General features: G+C 42.7%; 1 protein-coding gene across 2 annotated transcripts in view; it reads right to left on the reverse strand.

Annotated features, from left to right (window-relative positions):
* Positions 1-19,757, reverse strand: part of PARK7 (Parkinsonism associated deglycase) — a 24,115-nt gene that overhangs the window by 2,086 nt on the left and 2,272 nt on the right. The window contains exons 2-7 of one of the 2 annotated variants that reach the window (XM_009274101.2): positions 17,579-17,721; positions 16,410-16,511; positions 15,687-15,746; positions 14,770-14,839; positions 13,024-13,110; positions 11,607-12,070 (exon numbers count right to left, since the gene is read on the reverse strand). In XM_009274101.2, the coding sequence (XP_009272376.1) occupies positions 11,910-12,070; positions 13,024-13,110; positions 14,770-14,839; positions 15,687-15,746; positions 16,410-16,511; positions 17,579-17,668 (570 nt within the window). In that variant the 5' untranslated portion in view covers positions 17,669-17,721 and the 3' untranslated portion in view covers positions 11,607-11,909. Of the gene's footprint in view, positions 1-11,606; positions 12,071-13,023; positions 13,111-14,769; positions 14,840-15,686; positions 15,747-16,409; positions 16,512-17,578; positions 17,722-19,757 lie in introns of those variants that run through there. The other variant, XM_009274100.2, reaches the window with a different exon arrangement.

Raw genomic sequence — 19,757 nt, forward strand, 5'->3', positions numbered from 1 at the left:
GATTTTTCTCCCAGGGAAAAAAAAAAAAAAAAAAAAAAGAATTGCATACTCCTTTCCTGAAAGTATTGGTATTGTCTACTCAGTCCCGAGTATTAAAAAAAAAAAATAAAATTAATCTGTAGTGATGCTGTCTTTCCTACTGCGTGTCAGCTGAATAACAGCACAGTGTTAAGTCTCATTCCAAAAGTTAAAGGATGAACTTAAGTTTAATGCAACTGTAACTGAAGTAAAACAGACTGAAACTGAATTGAAAATAGTGACTGGAACTGCTTGGCTACGAGCAAGACATTCAAGCAGGTTGTAGAGCTCACGTGCCTCTTCAGTATGAGGAAAGCCATTTATAGGCAAGTCTTACAGTATTTAAGTGACTTGGCCATTTTCCTTTTAAAAATCCAAAGTGATAAGGCTTCACTGAGGACTTGGTCCACAGTTCAGTCTTCTCTCTGGGTGACGATGAGGGGGTCACTGATAAAGGTGGGCGGAAGCCTTGCTTGTATATTCTTAGACCCCAGATTCCTGTGCTTTGGGGGACAAAGTTTGCATGATCCAAAAATTGTATTCTGTTTTCCAAGTGAGTAATTAAGGCTGTAGAGCTGTGGGGGAAGCTTTGCAAGTTCTGGCCAGAAGACATTTCCCTGCTCATCCCCTGACACATGATAAGACTTGTCAGGACACAACATGCTTTTGCAACAGCCTGATCACACATTTGAATATTTAGAGCTTGGGCTCACCTGGGCAAGGCCTGACAGCTTGCCTCTGAGGAGGAAGCCCCTTGCCAGATAGATTTGACTGGAATAATCACACTTCAAAGCAGTTATGACTTGATACACTGAAATCTGAAGAGTCAAGGAATTTGTGTTAAAGCAGGGGAGAAAGATGTGCATCTAAGGAAAGGCAAGGCTTCCCACAGTCTCCTGATTGAAGTGGGCTACGCATACTGTCCCATCCATACCCCCCCCAGCGCAGTCTCTTTGCAGCACTGTTGTGACCACCCAGCCATGTTAGTGAGGACCCACAGGTCCCAGGAGGCAGCTGTGCTGGGGCAAAGGGAGTTGTACCACAACAAACTACAGAGGGCTGGACCCAGAGCAGCCCTACAGTGAACCCATGATCATTGAGCAGCCCTCCATGAGATGTGGCTGGCAGCAAAGTTGGTGAGAAGGAGGGGGGTGGGGGGGTGTGACCTCTCCCCCAGGCTCAAAACTGTCAATACTATAAGCAAAAGCACACTCTAAATACCAGTGGCAGCAAGAAGCATCCATCATATCTACCTTGTGTAAGGGCCAGTGTCACCTAGTGCTGCTTGGCTGCTCTGATGCTGGCGAAACACCCCCCACTTGGTGAGTTTCAGACTAGCAAATCAACCCAGAGGAGCTGAGTCTAGCTGGTAACTAAAGGATAAGATGTTTGCCTTTTCCTGAAAGGAAGAGGCTGTGTTAGTACCTGGTGACTTGAAAAAACCCATTAGCTTAACTTCTCCACCATGTTAACTTGCTCTTAAACAGATAATGTCAGGAAACAACACAGCACTAGTGGGAGGTCATTTAAAAACCTCTCAATCGCCAGTTTCTCTTGCATCATAAGAGATAAATCAAAACAGAAAATAAACCTGATTTGGAAGCATGCTGATTGACAACATAATTAAATTCTGCAGTCATTTAAAATTACTGATTGTTGTTGTTGCTGTCACTATTAGTTTTCCATTCACTCCCAGACTGCAATAGGCACAATTGCTACTGCACTGAAACTGCAGAAGAGCTCTCACCAAGACTGCATTTCCTCCTGCTGCAGCCTTGGTTTTGCTTTTAAACAGTCTGAGTGAAGTGGTAGGTTTGACATGATAAAGGAAAGCATCCCCCTAGTCCAGGACAAGGACCAATTTTGCAAGGGCAGTTATTACAGTAGGGAGTAGTTGCTGATGGTGTTCAAACCGAGTCTTGTCAGGAATTCAGGGTTAAGATGATGACCAGATCAGTCATGGTGGAATTCCCACCCTTCAAACTCATGATTACAGACTGCGGCCCTTATAAACACTTTTAATAGTATTACAAGCTGCATGTTAAAGACATACTCTCTAGATTACCATCAAGAAGGAAATTTGAGATAGAGGTAACAAGATGCATCACTTTATCTGCTTGTAGGGTCTCTGCAGTTAGGTAATCTATTGATTTTGTGTGTGTGCGCGTGCGTGTTAGTGTTCCTGGGATAAACTTTTGTATTTTTTTTTTTAGAGCAGCCTAATCTTTTCTTTTCTTGATAGCTTGCTTTCCAAAGCAGGTTATATTCATTTAAAACTGAAAACATTTAGCAAATTTTCTGTTTCTCATAGCTCCTTGGCACTGAAAATCTAGCACACGAAGCTTAATTATACTTATTAATATTTGTTAAATAGCACTGCAGAGATTTCTGGCTGCTGAGCATTAGCATTTGTAAGCTGAAAGAGGTGTTACCCCCACCCATCCTGCATTGTAATTCAGGCCTTGCATAATCCCCGCCCAAATGCCTATTTTCATCCACACAGCTCATTATTTTTTCTGAATCATATATGGAAGCCACACCTGTGATTGCTCATAGACTGTTGCTATATTATTTATATATTGGTGTGCACCTTGATCCCAGTTGCGGTTAACTTTGGGAAAGGTGTTAGGTATTCCAAATTTTAAGTGGCATGCCACTGAAGCATGGGAACCATTACTGCTATTCACCTCCTTACAAAGTGATTCAGAGGAAGAGATGTTTAAAACGCTGCAGCTTCTTGCTGAAGATTAGAACTGTTGCCCAGAAATTGTTAGCATGGAAAAGCCGCAAAGGAAGAAGAGTGCAAATATACTGCCATGAAACACCAGAGAAAACAAACATGCCAGCTTACCCCACCATCACCACCCTGAACCTGTTTGAGGATGCTAACCACTGCATATTGAGCCATTGTGATAAAATACTAAGAGGCCCTCCACGCACAAAGCCTTTGGATCAAGCATAGGATCATCAGGCCTGACCCAGAAGAATGATCTCCCGTCCACCACCTACCCAGGTGACAGAGAGGCATGTTCCTGTTACCCAAAATATTTATTTTACCTTTGTTAACATCTTTATTATGCTCACAACAGCTTCAAGGGCAGGATCAGTACTACTGAGTGCTCTTCTGGAAGGCAACTGGAACATACAGCTAACCCTATATACTTAGCAGTCTTTAGGCGTAAAGCTTTCAGGGAGCTTATCAGCTTCAGGAAAATTTACACTAAAGACCACATCAGCTCATGCCACATTGAGCCCAACTGCTGCATGGCAAGGTGCAAGGGAGCCACAAGCGAACAGCAAGTGGACCTTTGCAAGGTTACTCATTGCCTTGCAATCCCTGTGTTGCCATTTACTGGCTGTTAAGCAAGGTCCAGAGGAAACCTGAGACTCCAACCATATTAGGTTGCACTTGGTGACTTCATTTGTCATCTATCATGTTGACAAGTTATTCAAGAAAAGTTTCCTGCATCCTGGTTGCACGCCCCTGCACTTAGAGCTTAAGCAATTTGAATTGGGATTGTGCTCTTATGATGCAGAATCTACATTGCTCCAGCACAGCAATAGGCACGTGGCAATGCAGAGGCCTCTAACAACTCAGGGCGGAGATGAGATTATAGCGCACACCCTGACACATTCTGTTGTTCATGGGATTAAAATAGCCTGAACTGCTTTTGCTGGTGGGAGGGAGGGCTGTCTTTTCACAGAGTATCTTCTCATCATACTGAAAAAAACCCAATGGACTGAAGTGGTCACTTTGTTAAAAGCCACAGGGGCAGACAGCCCTGTCTGAGAGACACACTTTTAAAAATGGATGGCAGCGAGGCAAGTGCCAGCAAACTCCTGCCTTATACAGAGGCTGATGGAGAACTGGCATGGGGCTCTGAAGATGAAGGGCTAGCCTGAAGGAAGGATGAACTGTTTAGCTCCTAGCTTCAAGTTAAATGGTTTAAAGCTAGCGTTCTGCTAAAGACTGACAGCCTAAATATGCATGTTTTTAGGGGTGAGGAGACCACGTTAGGCTATTTTCTTCTATAGGTTTTATAATCATATGATGCCCTGTGCTGGATGCCATACACAATAGTATTGTTCCATGGGAATAGCCAAGGACACCATCACTCCCCAGTCAACCATTCCACTGCAGGAACAGACTACCGCTCCACTGAGACAGAGACAGCAGGTGCAGGCAGTAGTCCATCCTAGCTTTAGGTAACACAACACAGCACACAGGAGTTAGCTCAAGACTGCTTAGCCTCTCAGGCTGCTAATAACTGAACAGGCCATTGCAGGCTGCTCTGGACATGCTGCCTCTCCCAGGCCACGCTTCTCCTGTCATCAGAGCTTAATCAGACTGACTTGATCAAAAGCAGTCTCTACGATAAGACAGGATGCTATTGCATGCCCTGGAGCAGCACAATGAGTAAGGCAGCTGTTTTACAAGCAGTCCAGTTTACAATTTGATGCCCAAGCTTTACACTGGGACATTTCAGTCACGCACAAGGGAGCGACCAGTGTAACACAAATACAGAACGTTGGCTTTCTCAAGCAATACGACAGGATGCAGACAGTCTTGCTAGCTACAGCCCTGGAGAATTCAGCAAGGCTGAATATTCCCCCCAAACAGGCTCTGTGCAAAGTTATGCACAAGCAGCCAAGACCTTCCACCCAAAGCTAGAGAGGCCAAAGCCTGCCGACTCCTTTTAGTGACCTACGGAAACTCCTGTCACACAAGCTTGGCCTCTGCTGCGCCCAGGGCCAGAGGGAGGGGAGGCCAGCTGCCACAGCTGCGGCAGAAGCAGGGGCACACTGGCGCAGCCAGCCTGGTCTGAATCAGCGGCTTTTCTCCTCATTACAGGCAATTGGAACTGAACTGTTACTGAGTACCAGCCTGCCAGGGTATGTCACCCTTGGGGCCCAGCAGTAACTCTTCTCTTTTTTTTCTTTCTTTTAAATTACGCTAAGGGTGTTAATGCTCTGTAGTTCTCTGAGGAGGAAGGAGAAAAAAAACCAAACCCCTCTTATTTTTGCTCCAAGAGATTTATTTGAAAGCTGATGGCAAAGCCTATGTCTTTGTAAGCCCATACAGGATCCTAGAGCTGCGTTATTCCTAGAGTTTCCTAGTACAAGCATTCATTTCCCTTCTGCACAACCAAAAGGAAGGGAAAGTACTCCTTTGCAAAAGACAGTGGAAGAGCAACCGATTAACATGTCAGATGTGGCAACGAGAGAACTTAGCACAGATAAATGCATCTTCTGTTGCCAGTTCTCTTAGAGACAGCAATTCCCCACCCAACAGCAGATTTCCTGTTAAAAATGCAAGTGACAGTGCTGTACCCATCAGTGGTCAAATTCATCACCCCTCAAGGCAGCTTGCCTCCTATCTGCCAGTCGCTATCTTGCCTAGCTGGTGACTTCAGCGTGAGAGGGCTTTTTCCAGCTTATATACAAAACAATACAGGAGAAAGCAGGAGACTGAGACTAGAGCTGCATGTACGTGGAAGTAAGCAACGCTTTCTTAGGAGAGCTCTTTGTAACTTGGAAATGTTTCCGTGTACAAAAGTAGGCAGCTCCCAGAGTTGACAATACTTACAGTGCAATGCATGCAATTTAAAAAGTGGTTTTGAAACTACAGAGACCAGTCTCCCAAAATAACTCATGGAAACTTAACAGCACAGAGAAACCAAACACCTAGTTTAAAGAAGAGCTGTAACTGCAAAAACCTCAATAGAAATATGACTCTTAAGAGTACAGCAGTTCAGAAATTCCTAAATTCTAGAAGCAAAACCCATGAACAGAGTCTTTAAGAACTAAAGCGCTTCCAACTAAACTACAGAGCAGAAAGTATCCTTGTTGCCAGGTTTAGAGCTAGCAAATGATGCTGTATTGCCCAGCACCAAAGCCTATATTCTCAAAGAACAAACACAGCGGTACCAACTGGCAGGAAGCAACAGCAGTAGCTTCTCCACAACGGCAGACAAACAGAGCCAAAAGCAACAGCAGGGCCAGCCAGGGCAGCGCCCTACACCAACGAGGGGCACAACCCCACAGCACCTGAGCAAGGAGAGCCAAGCAGGTCCTGTGAAAGCAACAGCTTCAGCCAGCAGTCTAGCGGTCGATCATCCAGCAGCTCTGAAGCCAAGAGGCAGGTCCAAAGTCAAACCAGGAAGCCCCCTCAGCAAGCCAGGCTCATCAAAGACTAAAGCCAGGCCCAACCCTCAGCTTATATGGAGCTCCTGGGCCACGGGCGGAGGGTGCTGAGAGGGCCCAGGTGAGGCTGGTCAGGGCCATGATGGGCTCTCAGTGCCCACAGCTGCTGCTCAACCCTGGAAAAAACCGTTTCCAAGCTGTTTGAAGGAATGATGGTCACTGCTCAAGAAAATTTTCATTTTTAGGAACTGGCAACAAATTTAGGCCAATACTTTGGGCTGTCCTGAAGTAGAAAGTCTGCCTCAAGCATGTGGTGCTGTAATGCACGTGACTTCAAAAGCTCTTACCAAAAACCTGAAAATTGTCTCTGGGCATTCCTGGTCAGAATACAGGAGACAGATTGATTTGGACAGCTCTCAGTGGGGAACTTCACCGATGCTTTCAAATGGAATTACTTCTCTTTTCACTAAGTCTTCAACAGCAAATAAAAATGCAGAATTAAGGAAAATTCAATTTGCTACTAGACTGGAAGGATTACGTCACAAAATTACACTTTAAATGTATACTCTATGGACAAATAAAGATCTTGCAATATCTGGGGCTATAGTCAGAGTCAAACTACACAGTTAATAGCGGAAGAAATCCTCTGTTCAACACAGCAGACCAAATTTTCATTGCAGAAGCCCCTGCAGAAATATGCCCCTTTGCATTCAGGGGATTCCTTTGATTCAGAACAACAGCTCTACAAGATTGCAAGGAACACGGAGAATCCCAAAGGAAATTCTACCATAACCATCAGTGAGGAGAGGATGATTGCAGGCTTTAGAGCCATTTATTGAACTGAGTATGCACCTGAACTGCAGGCAAGTTCTGGCTGTGGCTCAGAGTTGTTACCAGTGTAAACTATAAAAATAGTTACACCATTGATATTTAGAAATCAGAAAGATTTGCTCAGAAAATCATTATGTCCCTAGTCCTACTGGGAAACTTGAGCAGCTCAGGAAAACTTCAGTGCCACCGTTGTTACACAAGTCTCTCTAACATAAGTCCGCTCTTTAGAATACCAGTGCTTGCATGAGCGCCTCGGACACCTTTACTTCTTCCTCCCTCTACCATTACTGGAATGGCCTTGAATTAAATTGTTAAAGGTACGTAAGTATCTACAAGACTCGAAGGGCTATAAACCCTACATAGGGAGAAATTATTTAAGGATGTACAAAGGGTATAATTAGAAGCTGTTGAATGAAGTTAAGCAAAAGAACAACAAGCCCGAGTATAAAAGCTTGCCTCTCAATCAGTGGCGCCTTCTAGCACACAGAACAGTTTTGTAGAAAGCACAAAGGCTCTAGAGCCTCGAAAGAGACTGAGCACAACACAGAGCACTGCAACACCTAACTGCTGTGCCACCCAGTGGAGTCCTCAATGCACCTAGACAATACAGAGGAATCAAGTTACCTAAAAAATAGGATACTGGGTTTTACAAGTCTGAACCTGCTTCTGGAGCCTATCGCATACGTCAGCCCCCTTTCCCAAAGTGTGGCCAGAAAAAGACAAACCAATAATGCTGCCTAGTCCCTTAACTAGTAATCTACTGGTTAGAGTACTCAGGATACAGGAGATCTAGATTCAATTCCCTCACCCCTGGGCTGTGTGGCTGGGCCTGCTGTGCACACACAGAGCTCTGCTGAGTGTCCATGTATGCAGAAAGGTGGATGCTCCTAGACACGGAAGATTAATGTACAGCAGGTCTGGCAGTTCTGGAAGGGTAAGGTCTGCCTTGGGATGCCTGAACTGAACGCATGTTAACTGAAGGAGCTGGGCCAGTGTCTGAAGCAGCAGCCGCTACAGCGATTCACACAACCTGCTCCTAGCCCCTTCCCTTCCTTGGATGCTTCTCAAGAGATGGCAGGGAAGAGGCTGACGGCCAGATACATTGTTCCAGCAGGGGCAGCCTGTCCCTTTTTGCTGTTCTTCCCAGAAACCTTTTAACTTCCTGCCATGTGACAATGCTGCAAGAACTGCAGAATCTCCATGAAAGTTCAGAGCTAGGAAATGTTAGCAGAGTAAGCGGTTCATCTGACAGATCAGGGCAGCAGGTAGGCATGTCTGTGCTGGGGCCTGCTCAGCTCCCATTTTATGTATGTTGCTTTCTTTCCGTACTGCATTTCACACAGACATACCACACACAAGACCATATTCTAAACATGCTAAGTAATTATTTAAAATTTTGGGCGACAATTTATTCATTCAGTGTTTTGTTGCTTATTTTTCAAACTTCAAACAATGCATCCCATGTCCTACTAAAATGTAGTCTCCGTGTAACAGCAATGCATCCTTTTTTCTGGAGGTACAGTATGTGAACATGAATGATGGTATGGATGCAGTGCTCGTGATTATTTCTGTGGTTGGCACCTTCCTACTTCCCTGTTACATGCTTATCTTCCCAACCAAGTCACATGTCATCCAGGCTGCTGGAAGACAGCTGTCTTTTATCATTTTGGGATCGTTGCTTAGATCTTGCATCACAATGCATCTATTTGTTGAAAGAACAAACAAAATAATCTGATTAAGTAACCATTCTTTGCTCTGACAGTCACTGTGGGTTTTATGCTTTGTAGTCAGGTCATACCAAATAGTATACATATTCAAAATGGCTAGCAAGCTGTCCAAGGCTTGTAATTACTGAATGAAGCATATTCCCCTGTGTGCTTTTACAGCTGTAAGTACTAGTGTGCAGGCTGTTTTGCATCTGTTATGGTTGTGTTTGTCTCCACCTATTTTAAAAGTAATGCCTTTCTCTCCCTAGAAGAGCATCCTTTCTCTGTTGCTCGGAGGGACATATTCCTGGGCTAGGATTTGTACTGTGTACTTTGCTTTCCCTTTTTGGAAAGAAACTTGCCAAAGAACTGCAGCAAAACCAGACTGCTCACTCTCTGCATGTTCTTTGTTTCTTCTGGTTCAGAGCTGCCTCTTCATTTATAAGCTACTTCATTTTGAAGGAAAATATTTTTCAGCATTACAAGTATTCACTGCTGGCACTAGCACCTATGTGTACATTCCTGTTCCTAAGTCATATACTACTTCTCAATTCAATAAAAGAGCTCACTCTCAATTATACATTCAAGCCTACACAACATCCAGAATCAAGAGAAAAAACACACACTATTCTTGAGAGATGATATGAGGCACACAGCCGATGCTAACTGATTACTTTCTCAGCAGAAAAACAAACAAACAATCCCCCAAATCCCCCAACCATCAGGGAACAAAATGGTAAATGCTAGCTAGAGAAGAGTGGATGCGCTCTCTTCATTTTAAGCCAAGTTCTGTGGCAGCAAATATCCAATTACCATAGGCTCTAAAACTAAAGCTTGCCAATAATAAAAAAAGCACAAAGTTTCTAGTGTTCATGAAACACTGAGCAGAAAAGTACCTCATCTCATCTTTCAGCAGCAGATAAAGTGGATTTTAGGAAAAGAGATATGTAACAGCTAGGGAACCTCTGTATGAAAAGGGTAAGGAGAGAGGAAAAAAGCATTTCACAAATTGGAAGGCTCTTTTTTTCTTCCTCACATCAGCAAATTCCTTCTTAACACTTCCCCTAAGAGGAAAATTAGCCTAATCTTAGTTCATACTCCTGCCCTAACTTAAAGACTGAGTTAATGACATCTTGGCAGAAACAGAGAACCCATGTAAATTCAGGTTTGCTGGACATCCACAATGTAAAAGGTTGAGAACAGGGTCAGCTTTATGAAGGAAACTGTGATGCAAGCAGCATTACCACATTTCATTAACCAAGTCCTTTTTGCAGAACGCAGTGAAAGAATCTGCAAGTTAACCAGATACATGATTGGGCTCTAAGCTCATTTTACTGAGTACTTTTCCTATTACTACTTTAATAGGAGTGGGAAAGCCCAAATGTACACATTGAAAACCCCACTTCTGTAAACTTGAACTCTCTCAGCCTTAGAATAATACAAAAATGTATAACCAAATTTCTGGCCGCTTTGTTAATGCCTTATATTAAAAGATTTCTGGAAGCCTAAATATAATACAAGCATGGAAATATTTTCCTTCTAATGCTATAAAGCAGTAGTACAGCCCAGGAATGCACAGATTTTCCTGTGTTCTGAAACATGCCCATTTACAAACCAAGCGATTATTCCAGATTCTAGGACAAAGAATCTTTCCATCATTTGGTTTACATTTGCATGGCAATACCAGTTAGACGTACAGATTTAACAAACAAACATGTCCAATCTTACATAGATTACAACTTTTTGCATATCTTGAGCATATTGCAAAGCTAGAGAAACATATGAAAGATTTCCTAAACAAATTAGAGGCAGAGCATACAGCTAAAGCAGTTCTTCCAGTAGATACTAACAATGTAGAGACATTTCTTAGTTCTAAATTTGCAACAGTACCTACGTATTTCATTACCAAAATGCTGTAACTGAGAATGAACTTGTTTCCCATTAAAATAAGCAATGATAAAGGCACCTATGCAGTCACTTTCTGAAGTTCAGACTGTACACTTCAGATGTGTGCAGAACCAGGTCTCCAGATGCTGTGGTAACTTCAGAGTCCAGTGAGGTGCCATCTTGTAAGCGCAATTGCTGACAGAGCCAGTTAACAGCAGAGTGATTTGGTAAAACAAAGGTAGCAAAGACAAAAATTGATCCCAAATTCTTAATTCTCATGGGGATACAGCTCCACTACATCCTCCAGAGACCTGTCCAGCAACTCCTCTAAACTGACATACGCTCACTTAAGCCAGGCTTGTAGCAAGTTCCAATTTATAGTAGGCAGAAACAAGCAGTGCTACTGGTGGTAAGCTACTAAGTCCAAACTTCCTGCTTTATGCTGATTATTAGCTGCCTAAATAGCTCAATGGATCTGCAATCATTTAATGTAGAAGACAAATTCCAACAGTATCATGGACAACCTGCTAGCTACAGGAACTAGATCTAGGGTGCTTGACAAGGTAAGAATATTCCTGCTTTTAATTTAGTTCCATGGTGTCTTAGAATTAATACTAGTTATTGGCCTTATTTGTATACAGGAAACTAAATATTGTTTTAAAAAATTCTAAGTTACAACTTACTAATCTATTTCATAGAATCATAGAATATCCTGAGTTGGAAGAGACCCATGAGGATCATCAAGTCCAACGCCTGACTCTGCACAGGGCAACATAAAGTTAAACCATGTATCTAAGAGCGTTGTCCAAATGCTTCTTGAACACCAACACGCTTGGGCCATGACCACTTCCCCAGGGAGCTTGTTCCAGTGCCTGACCGCCTTCTCATTTCAGCTCATGCTTCAGAAGAACTGCGTGAGATTCTAGGCAGTTGTTTTGAATAGTGCATTGCTAGCCATAGTGGTAAAGAGATTTCATAGGTCTGGGTTGGGAGAAAACACACAAAGAAACAACACACAAGCAGAGTTGCTTCATTTTTATTTACTCAGCAAACATTTTCCCATGTGATTTTTAAATGCCATCCAAGAGCTAACTAAGATTATTAGATACTGGTTGCTTTTTCATGATGAAGCTTTTTGCTAACAGGATCTTTTTCCAGAAATAAAGACCATTGGTTTGTTAGGGTATCCCAGTTTAGGTAAGTACAGCTGCTAATTTCACCCACAATTAAATTGTATTTACAACAGTGCATCTTACAGTTACCCTACAAAGGACATGACTCTCCATCTGAAATTGTCCTACTCCCTGTCCCACAACCAGGATTTCACTCTTTCAGTATTAGGGGTGCCTTCACCTGTTCGGCCACTTCCTTCCCCATCAGCATTTCAACAATGGCCAACCCAAATTCAAAGCTGGTACCAGGGCCACGGCTGGTGAGGATGTTCCCATCTTTCTCCACGCGGCTCTCGGAGTAGCAGTAGTGTGCTTGGGGGGACACACAACAGAAAGAGGGTCAGTCTCCAGCACAGGGCCCACAGCTGCCACAGAGCATAGACCTGCCTGCTGCACGGCAGTGCCGCCCGCTGCCTGCAGGCTACAGCAGCTGTGGACTGGCGGCTCTCTGCCGACAGCATCATGCTCCATAGAAGGCCCCTCAGCCACCTGTGTGGGCCCAGCCTGCCTCGGGCTCTGTACTCCTGCCCCTCTGGAACCAAGCAGCTCATTACTGCCGGCAGTCCTCAGGGAGGAAGAGTGCCCGCAGGGAGCTCTGGCAGCTTATTCACATGGTATGGGAATGCACCTCTGATTCTACAAGCTCATCAAGAAGCGCTCGCTGTGCCTGTCCGTTCCCATGGAGTTACTTTTGGAAGTCAGACTGTTTTTGTGTAGCTGTTCACAACTTTCTTTTTTCCAAATGCATGCAGAGGAAACTGGAGGAACCCTGCCATCTCCTGCTCACCTTCAGACTCATTAATGTTCACAGAATGACTTCTTAATAGTGCTTCACAACCACTTCCTTTAGGTATGAGAAAGAAGGGTGGACCCATCAGCTGCTCATAGCACCAAAGCACTACTCGCAGGAGAGGCAGGAAAGGTGCTGCTGGGGTTTGCTGTTGGGACCACTGAGGCAAAAGGGCAAGAGATGGCTCAGCCTCAAGAGGGTAAGGGACAAAATGTTCCTAGTATGACAGCAGCAGCGTATTTTCCCCAAGGATGAGAATGTTAATACAGCCCTGTATTTTCAGGTTAAACAGACTTAGAAATGCAGTCTTAGCATATTCAGTTGAATTTTGATTACGTTCAGGAAAGCATTACGGAAATTCAGAGACACAAAATCAGATACAAAAGCTGTTTTCCTTTCTTCAAATCAAGGGTTCAGCTAAAAAAAATAATTCTGAGATGGGTTTAGAGAGAAACTTATAGAAGTCATTACATACCTCCATTCATCATTTTCTCTTTGGCCAAAGGATGTGTTGTGACTTTGCTTCCAAACCCTATCCCATGTGCCAGAAGGGCAGTAGGACCTGTAAGGACACAAAGTTGCAGCAGTGATGAACTGTTTTCTGCTACAAACACTTTGAAGAACACACCTTCAGGCACTAGGCCCTCAAGGGGCCAAAGCTCACTCTGGACAGACTACTTTTTATAAAACTGATGCCAGCCCTATCTCTGAAGCAAAAAGCCTCAAAAAGAATACAGCTGTATAATCTCTCCAATTCTATTACACAAAACGCCCTGTGCAGAGAAACAGATGAAGAAAAGAGGAGGTTTAGAGAATACCCAGTTCATGCAGCTGTCCTACCCATGATTGTGCTGCCTTTGAAGGAGTTGAGAACAATGGTCATTTTGCTTCCAGATAATACATTTTATTTAAAACTGCTTGAAACTAACTAACAAAAAGTCTGCATTGCAATCTGAACATCAACTAGGTACAATTACTTTACGACCTTGTTAAGCCTTGAATTTAGAGACTTAACAGATAAAATTTCATTTGAGCAAGTCTTTGGATGTTGGAATTGTGTGCCAAGCAGTATTTTGGACAGGTCATGGGCTAACTGCAAAGTTTTTGGTTTTAACAGTCTTTCTCTTTTCTTTTCGTACTTCCTCCTTGGCCTGAATTGAGGAAGGAGTTCGTGTCAAGAAGACTTAGGTCATCTGACAGAAAATCCTTACGGGAATTCCAAAAGAAACTGAACGCAGGATTTGCCTAATGTGAGTTTCATTTCTGTACATTTGATTCATTTCAGATATAATCCAGGAAATAACCTTGTGTTCAGTTGGAATCAGCTCTAAGAAGCATTATACCTAAATAAATGAACCGTCCTGATTACAAGCAAAGGCCTTTATTGGCAACCGTGGATTTGCCACTGTTCTGCAAGAGATACAAATAGAGAAGTAGAAGACTACCACTGCCAAGTTCAAGAATGTTCACAACTCTCTATGCGTATCACCTAACGGAAGAATGAAAGCAAAAAAACCCCAGCAACGTACCAGAAAACAAAAGTGAAAATACACTCCACAAACACACTCTGTTAGACTGTCTTTTACACACTCATCGCCACTCTCCTCGTTCTCAGCTACGGGTACCTAGGCCAGCCTCTCAGTTCAGTTGGGGGTATTGGCAATTGTTCATCTTGCTTTTTTACATACAAATCTTAAAAAGGAATGAACTGGATACCTAGCTGTGCAGAATATGTAAGCAGACAACCCTCTCCTCAGAGTAGTTTCATCTTTTGCTACCACTCAAATGAGGAAGGGTGTGCCTGTAATTCTATATTTACAGCCTTCCTTCTGAAGCTAAAGGGCAGGAGAGGAGATGTGAGATAAATTTATAGCAGTGATGTTCTGCCAGCACTGTGTCCTCGCAGAAAGATCACCAGAATAAGCAAATGTTTTGTAAAAAACCCTAACATGTTACCTTTCACTTTTTATTTCAAAGACAGTAACGCAATTGATTGGAAGGAACTGGGTACCAAGCAGAACTTGCAGGATAAGTGTTCACAATATTTTAGAGATTCCTCTGCTATTAATTTTACAAAAAATTCAAATGCTGATGGGTGCATGTATAGTACAAATCCCTGCTACTAAATTACAAGAATACAGATTTCTAAGACAGGAAAATGTCTGCATGCCCCTTCAAAATATTCAAATGCTTTACAAAGCAAGATGTCTTGTTAACCCACCTGCACATATAGCAGCAATCAGGCCTTGTCTGCTTTCCTGGTCCTTCAAAATGTCCTTCACAGCAGGAGACTGTGTGAAGAAACCGTATCACAAGTCATTGTTTAGGGTTGATTATTTGAAGCACGGTTGAAGTATTTTCCACTGCAAATTCATAAACAAGTTTTACAAAGAAAACCAGCTGACAACTCTCCATCCTGCCTCAGGACAGAGGGCAATGAAAACACTAAGGAAAAAAACTGAAATGAATAAATACTTGCCCAGCAAGGAAAGAGCAAGGAAATCAGAAGGAACTGCAAGGAAATACTTGGCCCACATAAAAGCTGGTTAATCCATGGCCATAGAAAGTTGTTGTTCGAAAACTTCTCAAGACAAATAGGAAAGAGTATTCATGAGATACCTCCAGACAGTCTCTATCGTTCTTAAGATTTATATGGGATATTTGTCTCATATTCCAGGGCTTACAAACTCTGTGATACCATCTAAAGCCTATTTGATAGATCGACTTGTTTGTCCACCTGCCTTCCACAAGGTATTTATACCACCACTACAGCAGTTTTGCACCAGAGACAGAATTCTTGAGCAAAGGAAGAGAGTCCTGTGGGTTCAGCCTGTTTTATATTTCATGGAATTAAATCTTCATTTGCAACTGTTTCATCTTCATATGATTACGAACAGATTCTCCCACAATACAGAGCGCCCTTCCATTTTTATTTTGCTTAACTAGGTACTCAAGTCCAAGAATTTACCCACTTGTCCCCCCTATATATTCAAAAGAAGGCTTAAGACAATTAACAATTAGTTTACTGATTCATTCAGAAGAGAATTTTCAGACACTGAACTGAATTTGCAGGATTACTAAGCAAATGTAGACCATTCACTCTCATGAGGGTGCCCATGAATCTTTCCAGAACTTTACCTCTGACAAGTTTTGAGCTCCAAGGTTACCCCCAGGCAGGACCACGACATCGTAAGGCCCCTAAACAAACAAAACCCAAAATTGTTCTGTTGAACAGAGGCTGGTAGATACATTACATTGTTTTAAGGCCACTACAGCTGAGTCGAGTAAGAAGCAAAGGGATCTACCTTTTCTTGCACTGAGCAACACTTTACGATCAGAGAACCAGTTCCAATTATGTAACAAAATACCATTTCCTATTCTGGGAAGAGCCTATTATCAATAAAGTCTGTCACAGAACTAACTTTTAAGCCTAGTGCATTTAAGAGCTTTAGCAAGCAAATGGCAGCTCTTGCATTGGAAGGACAAGTGGTTTTGCTGCAACCTTACTGTACAGGTCTAACTATAGCATTGTTTAGCTTCCCATCAGAACTTTTCAGTTGTTCCAAATCATGTCATTTTCTTGGGCTGACTAACATGCAAAATAAAGCGCTACATTTGATGCTTTGCAAAAACAAATACCTGCACAGAGTTAAGAAATCTGTCTGATCCTAGCATGCTATGAAGCAGGACAACACTGAAGGGAAGCACTGTGGGATGTGCAGTTCTGTGATTCACTACTGCATAGAGCCAACATAACATGCAATGCATTTCTAAAGGTAATGCATAAGCTTTCCAAATTCACCTCTGAAACTGTGAGAAAGGCTATACTGGCCATTATATCAGATCAGGGTGATGACCAACCTCTTTTCTGGCATCTTCAAGACTGGCATCAGGACAAATGAAGACATCTCGACTGCACTGCACTGGTTCTTTTCCTGTTAGGCCTGCAACAGTCACCTTGATCTAACAGAAGAATACACGTATCGTTACAATTCAAGAATTTAGGGCATTTTTCTTATATGTTAGTTCTTAAGTAGTACACAGAATGAGTGAAGCACTACTGAAAGCTGTCAAGAACAGGGCAACACTTAAGCTTCCCCAAACCATGATCAGGTCGAAACGCACAAGGTAAGCAGTGATATTCTCCTAGAGATGAACAAATACCTCTAATAGTTAAACTTTTCAAACAGGACATTTAGAGAATAACTGATCCCACAGGTTTTAAATAAAACAAAACAATACAACCCAGGAGAGCCGGACTAAGTAGATCAGATAATGAATTAAAGTCTCTCTGCAGGCTCAAGCCATTCTCAAACACACTTACAATGTGTTCAGTTTTCTCCCTTGACTTTTAGACGCCTGGTCATAATACATAGATGTACATGACACAGCTCACATTCGCTAAATAAGCAGACACGTTTGTGCTTCTTATGGCAGCCAAAATGGGGACTACATTAATGGAATGACAAAGGTGGTGGGAGAAGGTAATTTTATTTTAGTCATTTCTATACACATGAAGTTGGCGTATTTATTTAAAATCTTATTTTCATACCTAGTCAGATGGTAACCCTGAGCCACTACAGTTGCAAAAGTAACAAACAGCATGAGGAATCCCACCAGACAGAATTCTAGTTAATAACAGAATTTTAAAAGTAGCTCAAGAAAAGCTATGTAATGTCATGAGCTGTAATATACTGAGCTGTTCAAACCCCTACAAAAAAAGCACGTGCTGTTACCACGCATGGGAGTAGCCATGTTTTCTGACACAGTAAGATTTACTTGAAACATCTGCTCTAGTCTACATTAGGCTCGTATTTTAAAAGTTCATCTTTTGCACAAATGTCAGTTGTCACGCATGCTTATTTGGGGCATGGCACAAATATTTGCTAACCAGTAAGAAGGCACGAGTAAATTTTCACCTCATACAACAGACTACACCTTGAACTCCTGGCAGCGAACATCAACTTGAGGCAAAGATTTTCCCTTGACCAAGCACTCACAAAAAGATTTTTCACTGTCTGCATACTCACCCCAGCTCTTCTCATAACATCAGTGGGGATTACAGTTTCCATTTCCTCTGCCCCTTTTGCTAGAATCACCAATGCTCTTTTCGAGGCCATATCTTGAGGGGTTGCTATTAGGTGAGATGGTTGCGAAGGGAGGGGCTGAGGGGCATAGAAAGAGACAATGTGGTTAAAAGGCAAATCCCCTAGTAGAAATCCTTCCCAACCGTGAAGTTTAACAGTGAGTAATTTGCATTTTTGCATTATCTTTCATTTAAGCTACCTCAAAATGATTCACTAGCTTTAATTAATATTCATAGCAATCCCATTCCACTGAAGATCTTTTTACAAAGAATGCATTATGGTATTAAGGGATTAAGACATTTGTGCAGTGGGAGGCACAGCACATCAGCACCAGAGCAGGAAGCAGCTTGGCCTAATCAAGACTTTACACGACTTGAGTCTGCCAGAGAGAAGGGTTCAAGGTGGGTGGCAGAGTTGTTTTCAATTTGCACACCCTCACTCATACCCAGACTACTGACTCCCACCCAGGTCAGCATTTATAAAAAGGGCTCGCATGAGCTTTGACCTCATGTCTGGTATTTAGTTTCCACACAGCGCGCTTCATGAAAAGTTTCCTGTGACTTATAATGACTCGACCAGTGCCCCTGCAAAATCTGAGCAATAGATTTTCTGGGTATTTCACAATTTTGTGGGGGAGAAACGTGTGTGCACACGTGTGATGGGGGAGCAGACCACAGAATTTAGCAAATGGAACAAACTAGGCTTAAGACTTTTTTTTTAGCTCCTAAATTCAAGTTGAGGTGAATGGCCAAATTTTCATTTGAAGGTTAGGTTAAAGTAACTTTAACTACATTGTGTAAAATACACACTAACTCATACTGGTCTGATGGAAGTCTGTGAAAGCATCTGTAGTGTGAGAAGGCATTTCACAGGTCATCCACTCCATGAGACGGATTTTTTCCTATGTAGGGACTTTCCATCCAGAAATGCAAGTAGCACCTGGGAGCTCTTCATAAAATGAGATCCACGTTTAGTTGCCTACATGAAAGAAAACCATCCCCTCATCCTGCTTCAACTTCATCTATTTTCAGGTTGGCTCCCTACCATTAGCCTCATTTAGAAAGACGCGATTTCTAGAATGCAGTAATATACAGTAGAATGTCCCGCAGCATGCAGAACCAGCCCAAGCAGACCAATTCAGTGTGTCAAATCCTACTTCTAGGGCAGTTTTATGTACCGTCAAATGCAAGGCCAACTGAACAAGTACACTCAAATCATAGGTATTAGCAAAACCTCAGGACAACCTGGAGCTTCTTAATAATTCGTCTTGAAGGTATACGTTGATTCTGCAGAATTAATTTTTATATGAATATGACTAACTAGCAACAGGCTACCTGAATAGCCACAATGCAGATATACTGCATTTGCTTCTTATTGTAGAAAAATACTCTAGATCATAGTTTGTATCCCTCTCTTTCATTAGTTCTTTAGATGCAAATAGGCACCTGATCCCAAAGACTTTTCTCTTTCCCCTAATCTAGCAAAATGCAGTGTCTCCCTACTGTTCTTAGACATTTATCATAATACACTGACAAATTCGTGAGCATTAGTACTGTTCTTTACATGGGTACGCATGTAAATAGCTGTCACACTGTAAATGCTACCAGGGCAAGACTGTTTTCCGAGAAGGCAGAACCAAGTTATACGGATGTTAACAGCCACTTTGTTTAACAAGCTATCTATGCATAGTAAATACAAGACTTCCATTTGCTTCTCAGTGCCAGCATATGCGCAGGTTGCCTCAAAAACCTTTAAGCTAAACGTATTCCCCTACGTGGATACGTGCATGTTTCTTGACATGATGACTTCTGGCAGATGGCTGAATCAGAAGCTCTAAGAAGGCTGGCTTTAAAAAAAAAATCACACCCTTCAATGCCCCGACCAAACAGCTAGCTACGACAGGCAAGGGAAGTTTTAAGGGTCATCAGCTCAGCCAGTCCGGATGAAATGCCACATCCCTACGTATTCACGTGTTTATTTTAGGACACGGCGCCATTCGACGTAGGAAGGCTTTCAGAAGACCACGAACAGCGGCACAGGCCGCGGCTGCAGAATCTGTAACCGCACGGAGCACAGGCGTGGGGAGGCTCGGCCCCCAGAAGACAAGCAAGCGCGGCCTTCC

This window comes from Aptenodytes forsteri, unplaced genomic scaffold, assembly GCF_000699145.1.
Source record: "Aptenodytes forsteri isolate BGI_AS27 unplaced genomic scaffold, ASM69914v1 Scaffold16, whole genome shotgun sequence".
Lineage (NCBI taxonomy): Eukaryota > Metazoa > Chordata > Aves > Sphenisciformes > Spheniscidae > Aptenodytes > Aptenodytes forsteri.